This window comes from Geotrypetes seraphini, chromosome 10 (assembly GCF_902459505.1).
Source record: "Geotrypetes seraphini chromosome 10, aGeoSer1.1, whole genome shotgun sequence".
Classification (NCBI taxonomy): Eukaryota; Metazoa; Chordata; class Amphibia; order Gymnophiona; family Dermophiidae; genus Geotrypetes; species Geotrypetes seraphini.
In genome coordinates this window covers 15,935,853-15,949,718 of record NC_047093.1, presented here as the reverse complement: position 1 = coordinate 15,949,718, position 13,866 = coordinate 15,935,853, and the positions used below count along the sequence as shown (strand labels likewise).

General features: G+C 43.3%; 1 protein-coding gene across 9 annotated transcripts in view; it reads left to right on the top strand.

Annotated features, from left to right (window-relative positions):
• The window catches only part of CEP112 (centrosomal protein 112), a 729,616-nt gene that overhangs the window by 141,467 nt on the left and 574,283 nt on the right, over positions 1 to 13,866 (top strand). For all 9 annotated transcript variants that reach the window (XM_033961733.1, XM_033961732.1, XM_033961731.1 and 6 more), the window contains 2 exons: positions 3,099 to 3,146; positions 3,291 to 3,365. In XM_033961733.1, coding sequence (XP_033817624.1) covers positions 3,099 to 3,146; positions 3,291 to 3,365 — 123 coding nt within the window. The remainder of the gene's footprint in view (positions 1 to 3,098; positions 3,147 to 3,290; positions 3,366 to 13,866) is intronic.

Here is a 13,866-nt window from a genome sequence, read left to right as displayed (position 1 = left end):
TGACGTCAGAGCGGTCCTGCGGGGGGGGGGGGGGGTGAATCGGACGTCAGGGGGGTGGGGGTGCGAGCGGTCCTGCGGGGTGATTCGGACGTCAGGGGGGGGGGAACTATGTAAAAAAAACGTTGTAAAACGCGCTTACGCATATAACGCGCAAGGTTATGCACGGTTTGTAAAAATCGTGTATAACGTGCGCGTTATATGCATGAAAATACGGTAATTGATATTGACTTATCTCGTAAGGTCTGCACTTCTCACAGCCCAATGTGGACGGTTTCATCATACATACGTGGTTTCCTCAGGGGATTCACAAACGTGCTGCAATCGGTGCATTCATCTACAAGAGATATAGCTGCTTAAAAAATAATTCAGCATCCCTAAACATTAGTTTCTGACATTACACAGAAGCTTAGCTGACTTCAGCAGTCTCACATTTAGCTTCCTGCATGCTGACAGCCAAAGCGCAAAATGGCACTATTTATATAAAATGCCAGTGCATGTGTGAAATGTAGTGACATGCTCAAACTAGTGCTACCTATTGCAACACATGCATTCTTTATTGCCACAACAACCTTCATGCTTATTCTTCTCAAGTAATGTTTCCTGTGCAAACAGCTTATGGGAGTGGAACCCAGGATGCACCAGGAAGGGGAAGACCCACCATTTCAAAGAGGCGGGCCTGCAGACAAGAGGGACTGGGCATCCTTCCTGCTGCCATCTTTTTAAGGTATAGGGCAGGGCAGGAATGAGTGAGCATCCCTCATGCTGAGCATCTTCACGGGGGGGGAGGGGGGCTGGCTGCGATCTTAGCTGGGGGGAGGTTGCCTGGGTTGTGCAATTTTGGTGGAGGGGCCCCGTTTGCCGAGGCAGGAGAGAATGGGCATCCCTCCTGCTGAGAATTTTTGAAGGAGTGTGTGTGAGAGTGAGAGGGCCCGGATGGCTGAGGCAGGAGGGAGTTGGGCATCCCTCCTGCTTCTCTTTATTTTTGTTCCAGGGCATCATTGGGAGGTAGCCATCACCAATGGGACTGGCACGACTTTTTTTATGGGACAAATATTGTGCATGTGTAACACACACACAACATCTGTACCCATCAAAGAAAAAAAAAAGAAAAAGTATGGCAGACCTATTGGTAATCTCAGGCCCTTAGCAGCCATCGCTAGATTAAGGCATACGGGCATCGATCGGAAGGCTCATTTTAATATGAGTGACCTCATTTTAATACTAATGAGGTCATTTGCATGGCAGTGTCAGAGAATGTACAAACGCACGGAAAAGTACACAGTGAGCTATTGTGTACATCGGGTCGGCAAATTAGGACATCGCTAAACCAGTCAAACTGGTTTAGTGACGATTGTTAGGCAATCGGAAAATTTGGTGCATCCGGACCTAAGTCCTATGTGGGTAATTCTGTAAAGTGGCGCTGACTTCCTACCACCAAAAGTACTAGCACAGCTGTTTTGTCTTTGTGCCGTTAGTTGACATTTTGTACTTGTGTCTGATTAATGCTGCGGATTACAGAGAATCTCCATTACATGAGGTCAGCATCCATAATAGGCTCAGAAAAGGTTAGGATCATTATATATAGTAACATGGTAAATGATTATTTGGGAGTTTCTGTGGCATAAGCCAAACCAAGTATAGAGACAGTAACTTTTTATGTTTAAACGTTTATTCAAAAGAACAAGTCAAGAACAGGTACACTGGTACAAAATTTTACAATAACAGTGAAACTAAAACCCCAAGAAATACAACAGCATGAGCCCAGGTGTTGGTTCTTCAACCCTGACTTGGCCAACAAGAAAGCACCCCACAACCAGTCAACCCCTCCCACCCCACCAGCCCACTCTCCCTCTCAAGGATTAACAGCAGGCAAGGATGTTACTGCTGGCTTCTGCAGTCTGTTTATAATTTGATTCTTTACAGTGGGGGTTAGAGTATCTAGATAAGGGGACTAAACTGACAAAAAGACTTTACTCCGGCTTCTAGAGAAATGAGCTGACATAGATTCCCAAACTATTAAGAGGTGAAATTTATTTATCCAATACCAGATAGTGGGCAGTCCCATAACCAATAATTTAGAATGCATTTCTTCCCCAGGATATAACCTTTACTAAAGAGCAAATTATCCCCAGCAGAATGTTCCCTCCCCCCAATAACCCCTGGCCAGAAAAATAATCCCCTCAAAGTGACATGGGAAGGCACAGCCAACTACACTTCCCCCTCCGTATTTCCGGGGGTTAGGGGCAGAGCCAGCCCGCGAATATGGAAAAACCGCGAATAATATTCAGGCCGGTTCTGCCCTTATCCCCCGCTTTCTCCAGCTATTTTTAGCCCTGTGAGCCCCCCCCCCCCCCTTAAGCCTTACCTGGTGGTCTAGCGGGTTTTCAGGCAGGAGTGATCTTCCCACGCTCCTGCCCCGTGCAGATGCTCACAGGAAATGACTGTCTTGAGCTCCCGTAGTCTCGAGCCATTTCCTGTGAGCGATCTGCACGGAGCAGGAGCGTGGGAAGATCGCTCCTGCCCTGAAAACCCACTAGACCACCAGGTAAAGCTTAAGGAGGGCTTACAGGGCTTAAAATAGTCCGAAAAATGAAAGGAATTTTTTTGTTTAAAACCGCAAATAAGCGAATCCTTGGATTCGGAATTCGCGAATACGGAGGGGGAAGTATAGGGATTGGAGATACATACGTACTTCTTACTAAAAGGCACTGATCTTCAGACAGGACCATCGGCTATGTACTAGGGAGTTATCTAATCTGGTACACTTGATACATGAGACAGTAACTTTTTAATATTAATTTACTCCCTTTAAGGGTCTTCAGCCTTATCCTTGCCATGAAATTTTACTGTAGGTGGCTTCTCAGTGCTAATATGATTTCAATCATACTTTAAAATATATTCAGAAAGATCAAAACTAATTTTAAATGCCTTACTATATAATCTTTTGTGATGGTCTATCCATTTAGAGAACAGAGGTTTTAATCCAAACAAACGTTAAGAAATGCTTCAATGTTATTTTATATATATATAGGAAATGATTGTGGAAAAGTTTGTGTCACAATGATCAATAAGGTTTTATTGTGCTGTTTTGTTTTCAGATAGAAAACCCAAGGTATTTGCGAGAGAAACCTATCCCTCTGTCTCCGGTAGGTGTTAAATTCCCCTAGATGGGTCTTTGGATGCAAACCATAGACTGCCTTTCATAACTAAAGCAGTACCTTTAGATTTGAAAGGGATTCCTTGTGAAGTTGCTGCTCTGATCACTAAACCTCATCTTTCCTATTCAATAGATTTCCCCCAAAACAAGCCTGGGAAAAAGCTCCTTCCATGATGACCAAGCCCTGTTTCGCATACATGAAAAGGAGGTAAGGTGAAGAAGAGAGAGAGCCAAAATGTTGAGAATATGATATATACAAGTACAGATAACTAGAATTATCAGGGGTATATAAATCTAGGGTGAACATAAAACACGATACAGGTATTATGCATGTCTTGAGGGCTTGGAGCATGCGCGGATGTAGGTGACATCATCCACACAAGCTCAGAGGCCTTCCATATGCGGCCAGAGTTCATTGGGGCTTTCCAAAACCACGATCTCAGGCTGCTTTGAAGAGGAGCAGGTCAGAAGACGCCGGTTTGGAGGGAGGGTAAGAATGGGAACAATACAGGGGGAGAGGGAAAGTGGGCTGCTTTGGGGGGAGGGGTGTGCTGGGGACAAACAGCTTTGCTCTGGGGGAAGACAGAAGGGGCCATGGAGAGACAGTTAGGGAGAGGGAAAGGGGGCTGCTTTGGGGGGAGAGATGTGCTGGGGGCAGACAGCTTTGCTCTGGGGGAGAAGACAAGGGGTCATGGAGAGACAGTTAGGGAGAGGGAAAGGGGGCTACTTTGGGGGGAGGGGTGTACTGGGGGGGAGACAGAAGGGGCCATGGAGAGATAGGGAGAGGGAAAAGGGGCTGCTTTGGGGGGGGAGGTGTGCTGGAGACAGACAGTTTTGCTCTGGGGGGAAGACAGAAGGGGCCATGGAGAGACAGGGAGAGGGAAAGGGGGCTGCTTTGGGGGGAGAGATGTGCTGGGGACAGACAGCTTTGCTCTGGGGGAGAAGACAGAAGGGGTCATGAAGAGACAGGGAGAGGGAAAGGGGGCTGCTTTGGAGGGGGAGGTGTGCTGGGGACAGACAGCTTTGCTCTGGGGGGAATACAGAAGGGGGGCCAAGGAGAGACAGTCAGGGAGAGGGAAAGGGGGCTGCTTTGGGGGAGGGGTGTGCTGGGGGCAGACAGCTTTGCTGGGTGGGGGGGGGGAAGACAGAAGGACACAGACAGCGGCCAAGGAGAGAGAGAGAAAGAAACACAGACAGACAGACACATCTATTCTAGCACCCGTTAATGTAACGGGCTTAAAGACTAGTATGATATATATATAAGTATAGATAACTAGAATTATCAGGGGTATGTAAATCTAGGGTGAACATAAAACACAATACAGGTATTATGCATGTAAGTAAGTAGGTTTTAGAATGAATATAGGAAATGATATTAGTGTTATGTGTGTACATATGCATAGGATTAGGGTTATCATATTTTACAAAGGAAAACCTTGGACACATAACCCTGCTCTGTGCTGCCTCCAGCTCCGCCCAGTTCTGTCTCCAGTCCCACCCCTAGCCACGCCCCCGGCCAGCCTCTTCTCTTCTGTGATGAGCTTCATGTCTTGAGGGCCTGGAGCATGCGCGGATGTAGGTGACATCATGCGTCCAGAGTTCATTGGGGCTTTCCAAAACCTGGACAAATGCTGGGTTTTGAAAAGCCCATCCGGGAGCTTGGACAGTTCTCTAAAAAGAGGACATGTCTGGCGTTTCCCGGACGTGTGGTAACCCTACATAGGACGAGTGCATTAACCATCACTGGGACACTTAATCTTTGTTACAGAAGCTCATGTAATCCGCTCTGAATTGACCCTCCATTCATTAGTAGCGGTATAGAAGCTTTCAATAAACTAGATAAGTAATTCTTAACTGATGAAGTGCTGCTCATGTACTGATGCAAAGGATGGATGACATCTTACAAGAACCTTGAGCTAATATTAAGTGGAGCACAAGAGATTTAAGCTACGTGTTATTTGTTATAAAGTAAAGGGCAGATGAAGGCAGAAACTTCACCTTCACAGCAGCATGCTCTAATAGCCTAATCAGGAACGACTGATCGTGGCTTTTCAGAATAACTTATCCTTGCTTTTGCCAATGCTTCAGAAGTCATTTACATGTACATTCTAAATCTTTACATAACATAACAAATTCACGTATATACCACAGTAACCTCTCAGTTCAACACAGTTAACAACAATCAAAAGACTGTACAAGGCCAGTGTAATATAATCACATTTAAAAGAATTTGTTAAATAAGTAGGTCTTTAGCATTTTTCTAAAGGAAAAGATAGGAGTTGGAGTTTATCAGGACATAAAACGGTTTATCCCATGATCCAGCTTGAAAAGATAAAATTCTATGGAAAAATCTTTTGTATATGCAACCTATTATAAGACATTCTATAGACAAATCACATTCTATAGACATTCTATACACAAATCTCATGAATAAATACAGGATGTCCGGGGTGTTACTTGGAGAGATCTCCCAGGAAAGAGACTTGGGAGTTATGATCGACAAGTCGATGAAGCCGTCCACGCAATGTGCGGCGGCGGTGAAAAGGGCGAACAGAATGCTAGGAATGATAAAGAAGGGGATCTCGAACAGATCGGAGAAGGTTATCATGCCGCTGTACCGGGCCACGGTGCACCCTCACCTGGAGTACTGCATCCAGCACTGGTCACCGTACATGAAGAAGGACACGGCACTACTTAAAAGGGTCTAGAGAAGAGCGACTAAGATAGTTAAGGGGCTGGAGGAGGTGCTGTACAGAGAAAGATTAGAGAAACTGGGCCTCTTCTCCCTCGAGCAGCGAAGATTGAGAGGGGACATGATCGGAACATTCAAGGTACTGAAAGGAATAGACTTAGTAGATAAGGACAGGTTGTTCACCCTCTCCAAGGTAGGGAGAACGAGAGGGCACTTTCTAAAATTGAAAGGGGATAGATTCCGTACGAACATAAGGAAGTTCTTCTTCACCCAGAGAGTGGTAGAAAATTGGAATGCTCTTCCGGAGTCTGTCATAGGGGGAGGGGAAAACACCCTCCAGAGATTCAAGAGAAAGTTAGACAAGTTCCTGCTGAACCAGAACATACGCAGGTAGGGCTAGTCTCAGTTAGGGTGCTGGTCTTTGACCAGAGGGCTGCCGTGTGATCAGTTTGCTGGGCACGATGGACCACTGGTCTGACTCAGCGTAGGTAACTCTTATGTTCTTTCATTTTTTTTTATTTTTTTTTTAAATCTTTATTCATTTTTATATTTCCAACAAGTGTTTCATAATACAATACAATCATACAAACTTTAATATCTTATGTTCTTATGGCTGCTCTTTTCTGTGGAGATATATTCAGGGCTAGTAGAACATGGTAAGCATGATAGGAGGGTGCTGACTTTTAGGGGTGCCATGCTTACCTAGTGTACCATGGTGCTAGGTCCACACTCCAGCACTATATGTCTCATTCCTTCAGAAGGAGCGGGATGCAGCACTCGAATTGTGAAGGTAGGCCTTGGTCAGTGCTGTGGTGCAGACCAGAGAATGTCACGGGGACAAATTTTTCCCCGTTTCTGTGGGAAATCATTTTCCCGTCCCGTTCCTGAGAGTTCTTTTCCTGCTCCTGCCCCATTCCTGTAAGCTCTGTCTCATCTGCACAAGCCTCAAACACTTTAAAATCCTAAGTAGCAACATTCTAGAGCTCAGATTGTGATGTCATAATGCCTCATTCCACCAATGCCTAAGCTCCGTCCTCATCTGCACAAGCCTCAGACACTTTAAAATCCTAAGTAGCAACATTCTAGAGCTCAGATTGTGATGTCATAATGCCTCATTCCACCAATGCCTAAGCTCCGTCCTCATCTGCACAAGCCTCAAACACTTTAAAATCCTAAGTAGCAACATTCGAGAGCTCAGATTGTGATGTCATAATGCCTCATTCCACCAATGCCTAAGCTCCGTCCTCATCGGCACAAGCCTCAAACACTTTAAAATCATAAGTGTTCGAGGCTTGTGCAGTTAAGGCAGAGCTTGCAGGAATGGAGCAGGGACAGCGACAAAACTCATGGGGAAATTGAGTTCCTGCAGGGACGGGGACAAATTTGTCCCCATATCATTCTCTAGTGCAGACCCAGGAGAGAGGATTGTGGTAATGGTAGTGGCAGCAGCTAGGGGGAGGGTGATGAATGTGGCATCAGCATCAACAGTAGACCCAGTGGGGGGCAGTGCTGGGGTATAGTTGCACGGGGCTTTAGCAACCCTAACTCCATCCCTGTATCTCACCACATAGAAGGGCAGCCACCGTGATTTATCCTGTGTTGATATTATGAATGAGTTTCACTCCGTTTGCTTGCTGCGATTATTGGAGTGGAGGAGGGGCCTAGTGGTCAGAGCATCTGCCTCAACACCCTGAGGTTGTGAGTTCAATTCCCACTGCAGCTCCTTGTGACTCTGGGCAAGTCACTAAAACAGCTGACTAAAATACTCATATATAGACTCTCTTGACTGTGTAGCCACCTAGAAAAAGAGGTATATTGAGCCACATCTCCTTTACCCCTGTCATATAATTACTGATGCTCAACATTTTGATGTTATCCACCAAAGTTTGGGGTTTTCTTGAAGATTGGCAGGCTAGAAGATTTTCTAAATAAATATATTGGTATCGGCAGCACGCACAATTTATTACTTATGGGTTTTCAATCATACACTCTTTTATTGATTTTTCTTCTGTATCTTTTTTCTTATTGTCTTGATGGTGAGTTTAGAGTAAATTCCCTTGTTGAGCCAAGGAAGTCTCTTCTTCGCCTATAGATAAAGTGCCCTCTTTGGAACCAGGTCTCTCCTCTGTGATATTCAGCACTTCCTGCTTGGTATCTGTTAAGGGATTTGCTAATTCTGCAGTGAGTTCTCCTTGTGACCATCATTCTCTGCACCCAGATAAATTCTAGACTAGCATGTGGCGTTGAAAATGGGCCCAATTTTCTTTTTAGAACTGGGTTTTGTTTTCAGAGCACTTCAGAGTTCACCACAATTTATAAAAAGGAAAAATGCTATATTTGAAAGTCGTAATGGTAGGTCTTCTGTGACCAATCCTCCACCTTTTACAATTCTGGCTTGAATCGACTGTGTTGTTTTTTGCCTTTGTTGTCAAGTCCTTTTCCAGTTTATTCCCAGTTAGTCATTTCTGTTATTTTATCCTGTTTTACAGGAAACAATTAAAAGGACATTGTGGCTTTTGATGTCTTTGTCTTGTATGAAATAAAACATTTATTTTAAAAGATGAGAGAGAAGCAAGAGATCTTCAAGTTAATTATTGCTAGATTTATTAAAAGGCATTACCGCGTCTCCTTGTGTTAAAACACATTTAATGGACTGCCGGGCTCATTTTATGCAGTGGATCCTTTTTACTAATAGTTTGCATTGAGTGCATTAAACTAAACTAAACTAAAGCTTAATTTTGTCTACCGAGTCATCACTCTGAGAAGGCTCGACTCGGTTTACAGCAATTAAATAAACAGGGAATGATTTACAAATGACAAATAGAAGATAATAGCAAAATTTCAAAAGAATTAATTTTCAAAATGTTTGGCAAATAGAGTAGTTTTGAAAGATTTACGGAAAAATTGAAACGAACTGGAACTCCTTAAAAAAAAAAAGGGGAGATCATTCCAGAGTTGAGAGAGTTTAAAGACCAAAGATTGACTGAAGATCTCGACTCCTTTAATCTCGAGAGTTTAAATTGTTGGATACCTCTTGCAAAGGAGAATCGGTAAATGTTCCAAAATAAAAGAATAAGAGGATTAAAGATGCCATGTAGTACACTTCAGTAACCCCCTCTTCTACGAAACTGCGATAGCAGTTTCTAGCGCAGAGAGCCGCGCTGAATGGCCCGTGCTGCTCCCGATGCTCATTGAGTTCCTATGAGCGTCGGGAATTCCTATGAGCGTCGGGAGCGCTTCATTTGTGAAGTAGAGACGCCAACACGTTTGATACTGTCCCCTGAGGAAGGTGATGCTGTCGCCGAAACTTGGATCGTAGTCGGGACTTTCTTTGTTTTTACATATTTTAATTGTTTATTTTCAAATAAAAGACTCGTGACCATGGGTTGGCTGTTACATCTCCAGTGCCTCTTTTGTTCTCTTCACAATAATCCAAGGCTTTGTCTCTTCTTTTTTTTTTCTTCTCCAGTGTGTATATATGAAAAATGAATGGAAAAAATGGTGTTACAATTAGTACTATTATGGGGCGGAGATGGGCGGGGTCTGGCCCACGACTTAGCCTGTGTTTTGGATTTCGGCCCCTACACATTTTACATGGGGTCCAATGGTTAGGTACATGTGTCTCTCTCTGATCCTTTGTCTGAAGTTTCATGGGTGGAGGGATTGATTCTACAACTGGGCTACATGAATGCTGCTTTGTTTATTTATTTATTTATTTAATTTTACATCCCGTTCTCCCCAACAAACTCAGAATGGTTTACAGGATAGGATAGATCAAATTTAGACAACTGGGCTACAGCCTTCTTCACCGATTGCATGGCAGATCATAAGAGCCAGTCGGGGAAGAGATCAGTTGTGTAGCGATGCGCCTATGCTGGTAGAGAGATTGAACGAATGATGAGTAATATCAGCGGACAGGGATGAGGCAGTCACCTTGTGTGCAGTTGACTGTGTCTTACAGTAGCATGTGTACTAGAACACGTCATGTCTGAAGTTAGGCGCCTCAGTGCTGCCCGATCAACAGCAGTTCTATGACAGTATCTTGGCAGAAGCATCAGAAAAATAGTGAATGTCTTAATGGCGGGGTGGGGGAGGGGGTGTCAGTGATCACTGGGGCAGTGTGTTTAGGGGTCTGTACTTTGTCCCTGCAGTGGTTATCTGGTCACTTTGGATACCTTCTTGTGACTTAGACCTGGTTTTAGATGGCCTAAGTCACAACGTCCAAGTTCTGTCTAGTCAGTGTTGTTAAACTTTTGGTTATGCATGCAGTACGACTAAGTCATATAAACATAGAAAAGTGACGGCAGAAAAGGGCCAAGGCCCATCAAGTCTGCCCACTCTATTGACCCACCCACCCTCCTAACTACCCTGTGAGAGATCACACTCTGATGTCCCATTCCCTCTTAGAGATCCAACATGAGCATCCCATCTGTTCTTAAAATCTGGCACGCTACTGGCCTCGATAACCTGTGCTGGAAGCTCATTCCAATTGCCAACCACTCTTTCGGTGAAGAAGTACTTCCTGGTATCGCAATGAAACTTCCCGCTCTTTAATTTCAGCGGGTGCCCTCTTGTGGCCGAAGGTCCTCTCAGAAAGAAAATATCATCTTCTACCTCAGTACGACCAGTGATATACTTAAACGTCTCAATCATGTCTCCCCTCTCCCTACGTTCTTCGAGAGAGTATAGCCGCAATTTGTTTAGCCTTTCTTCGTACGATAGATCTTTGAGTCCCGAGACCATCCTGGTGGCCATTCGCTGAACCGACTCAACCTTCAGCACATCCTTACGGTAAATGTGGCCTCCAGAATTGTACGCAGTACTCCAGATGAGTCCTCACCATGGTTCTGTACAATGGCATTATGACATTGGGCTTCCGACTAACAAAGCTTCTCCAGATACAACCCAGCATTTGCCTGGCCTTGGATGAAGCCTTCTCCACTTGATTGGCAGCCCACGTCCCGCCCAAATCCCACCTCATCCTAAAACGCCCCTTTTTGCTCTGGGCGTACTGTGAAGGCCTAAGTCATTTTTAGATACGCCTAAAACCCGGTTCGATTATCAGCATTTGGTCGACTTGTCTCACTGATGGTCTAAGTGCCGATTTAGGCCAGTTTTTAGACGGATTTCCGTTTCGATTATGAGTCCCTTTATTTTTATGTATGACTTTTTATTCTTGTTATTACAATTTTTATATTTTGAAAATTTGAATTAATAAATAAAACTAAAAATAGCTGAATTTTTCTTGGTAATGCACATCCCTGAAACTCATCCTATGGTAGAAGAATGAATCTCAGTAGTCCTACAAAAACATTGGCCTTATTTATCCAAAATTTTTTCCTTAAACACAAAGGGTGTCTTTTACAAAGCATGATAGCAATGCTACTGAGGCAATTCCTATGGGCTTCAGTTCATTTACTGCGGCTTTGTATAAAGAGTCCAAAGTGGGATAAGAATGCCGAGGCAATTATGCATAGAAGGCCCAAAAGGGAGCAGTTTGAAAATGTGTAAGATAAAATGAGTTGATTTTTTTTTAGCTGTTGAGCCAGGTGGATATAATCTGACCATCCTACAGCAGCTGCAGAGTTTTATTTTTAGTCAATTTAATTACCAGAAGACAAATTTGAAAGGAAACATAGCACCATAGCTTCCCTTTTGACGCCGAAAGTCTTCTCTGGTAAGCTAAAGCAGTCAGAAAATGTTAAAGGAGAAGTAACTTAATAAATGAACAGCATAATTTCGAAGTTTCTTAGTTATAGAAATGTTTTGGCTTCTCAGTAATGAAATTGGGAGGACAAACAGATTAACTGTAGTTCCCTGTTCTTAACCTTTAGTCATTAGTCTATAAAACATTCTTGCACCTGTTTCGACTCTAGTGCCAAATTCACAACCAGTTTCAGTTGTAACCACATCACAGAGCTCAGCGAGTAGCCAAATCATCAGACAGTGGTTTTGAAGCTTCTATTCAGAGCTTGGGACATAGAGTAAACCACTCGGGAAACTGTCGTCATTGAAGAATCTTGGGTTCAAAAGAGGAAGAGGCATCAAAACAAGGGCAGATCAGTTTTCAGCAGTTCCTAACAATTGCAAACAGATGGTAGAAGAAATGACACTGCATGCTTTGAACTTCACCTCCACCCATCCAAAATGCCACCCACCCATAACCCAACAAAAGAGAATCAAGTTATTTATGTTTTTCAGAAATGCCAACCAACGTTTGTTTAAAGATTTTTTTTTTCCCCTCAGCTTGGAATGTAGAAAATAATAATTAAAACCATATTGGCTGTTCTAACACATTTGAACTTGTAGATCGGTATAAAATTCTTCATTTTAGACAATATTTGCTTTTTTTATACAGTTTTTCCGAACACAGACTCTCCTTTCAGTTTTACTGTGGAATAAGTTCTCACTTTTTGGACACTTCCCCGTCTTTATGCTTTTTATAGTACCATTTCAGTAAGATTTCATTTCTTTTTTTTTTTTTTTTACATTATAAAGCAGGGGTAAGGAACTCCGGTCCTCGAGAGCCATATTCCAGTCGGGTTTTCAGAATTTCCCCAATTAATATTCATGAGATCTATTTGCATGCACTGGTTTCAATGCATATTCATTGGGGAAAGCCTGAAAACCCGACTGGAATACGGCTCTCGAGGACCAGAGTTCCCTACCCCTGTTATAAAGCCAAGTTCTCCCCAGTTTTAACTCCCAGTAGCTTTCTTTTTTTTAAAATTTATTTATTAGATTTTCAATTTAACTCCCAGTAACTTTCTATTTACTGAAAGTACTTACGGATTATCCCAAGATGATAATGGGTTTAATTATTCTGCCATATATACTACTACTATTAATTATTTATTTTTATTTATTCTTTTTATTTATAAGATTCTCAATTTTACAAGCATGATATAACACTTGAATACAGATCAAGTAAATACAATTAAGCAAACAAAGCAGTAAGAAAATAAACTCTTATTTAGTCCACGATATGGGAGATCAAGAAAAGAAATTCACTTCAGTGGAAATTATCAAATAACTAATGCAATAGATACACCATCCTATTAATTATTTCGAGCTGTACAGAGTCACAAAGAAGACATTTCCTGCTCCAAAGAACTTGTATAAGAACATAAGAATTGCCGCTGCTGGGTCAGACCAGTGGTCCGTCGTGCCCAGCAGTCCGCTAACGCGGTGGCCCTTAGGTCAAAGACCAGTGCCCTATTTGAATCTAGCCTTACTTGCGTATGTTCTGTTCCAGTAGGAACTTATCCAACCTTGTCTTGAATCCCTGAAGGGTGTTTCCCCCTATAAGAGAAGAGCGTTCCAGATTTCTACCACTCTGGGTGAAGAAGAACTTCCTTACATTTGTACGGAATCTTTTCCCTTCTAACTTTAGCGAGTGTCCTCTCATTCTCTTCATCTTGGAGAGAGTGAACAGTCTCTCTTTCTCTACTAAGTTAATTCCCTTCAATATCTTGAATGTTTCGGTCATGTCCCCTCTCAGTCTTCTCTTCTCAAGGGAGAAGAGGCCCAGTTTCTCTAGCCTCTCGTTGTATGGCAACTCCCCCAGTCCCTTAATCATTATTGTCGCTTTTCTCTGGACCCTTTTTCATGTACGGCGACCAGTGTTGGATGCAGTATTCCAGGTGGGGGTGTACCATGGCCCGGATGTCATGGATACAGTTAAGGAGAATGGTTAATCTCCTGGCTGTGTTGGTGGGCAATGAGGAGTAGGGTTATGTTTTCCATTCCTTTCCTGATAATTCCTAACATCAAAAAGGTGGGTTTTCATTCTACTTTTAAACAAGGAAAGGGAAGGGGCTTAGCGGACAAACTCGGGTAATTTATTTCTGGCATGGGGGCAGAAGGATGAAAGTAACAAAGTCTGCAATTGGCAGTGGAGGAGAAGGGTACAACTAAGAGTGGCTTATCTGAGGAATGGAGTTCTCTGGGAGGTGTATAAGGAGAGAGAAGAGAGGAGAGATATTGAGGGGCAGCAGAGTGAACACACTTGTAGGTC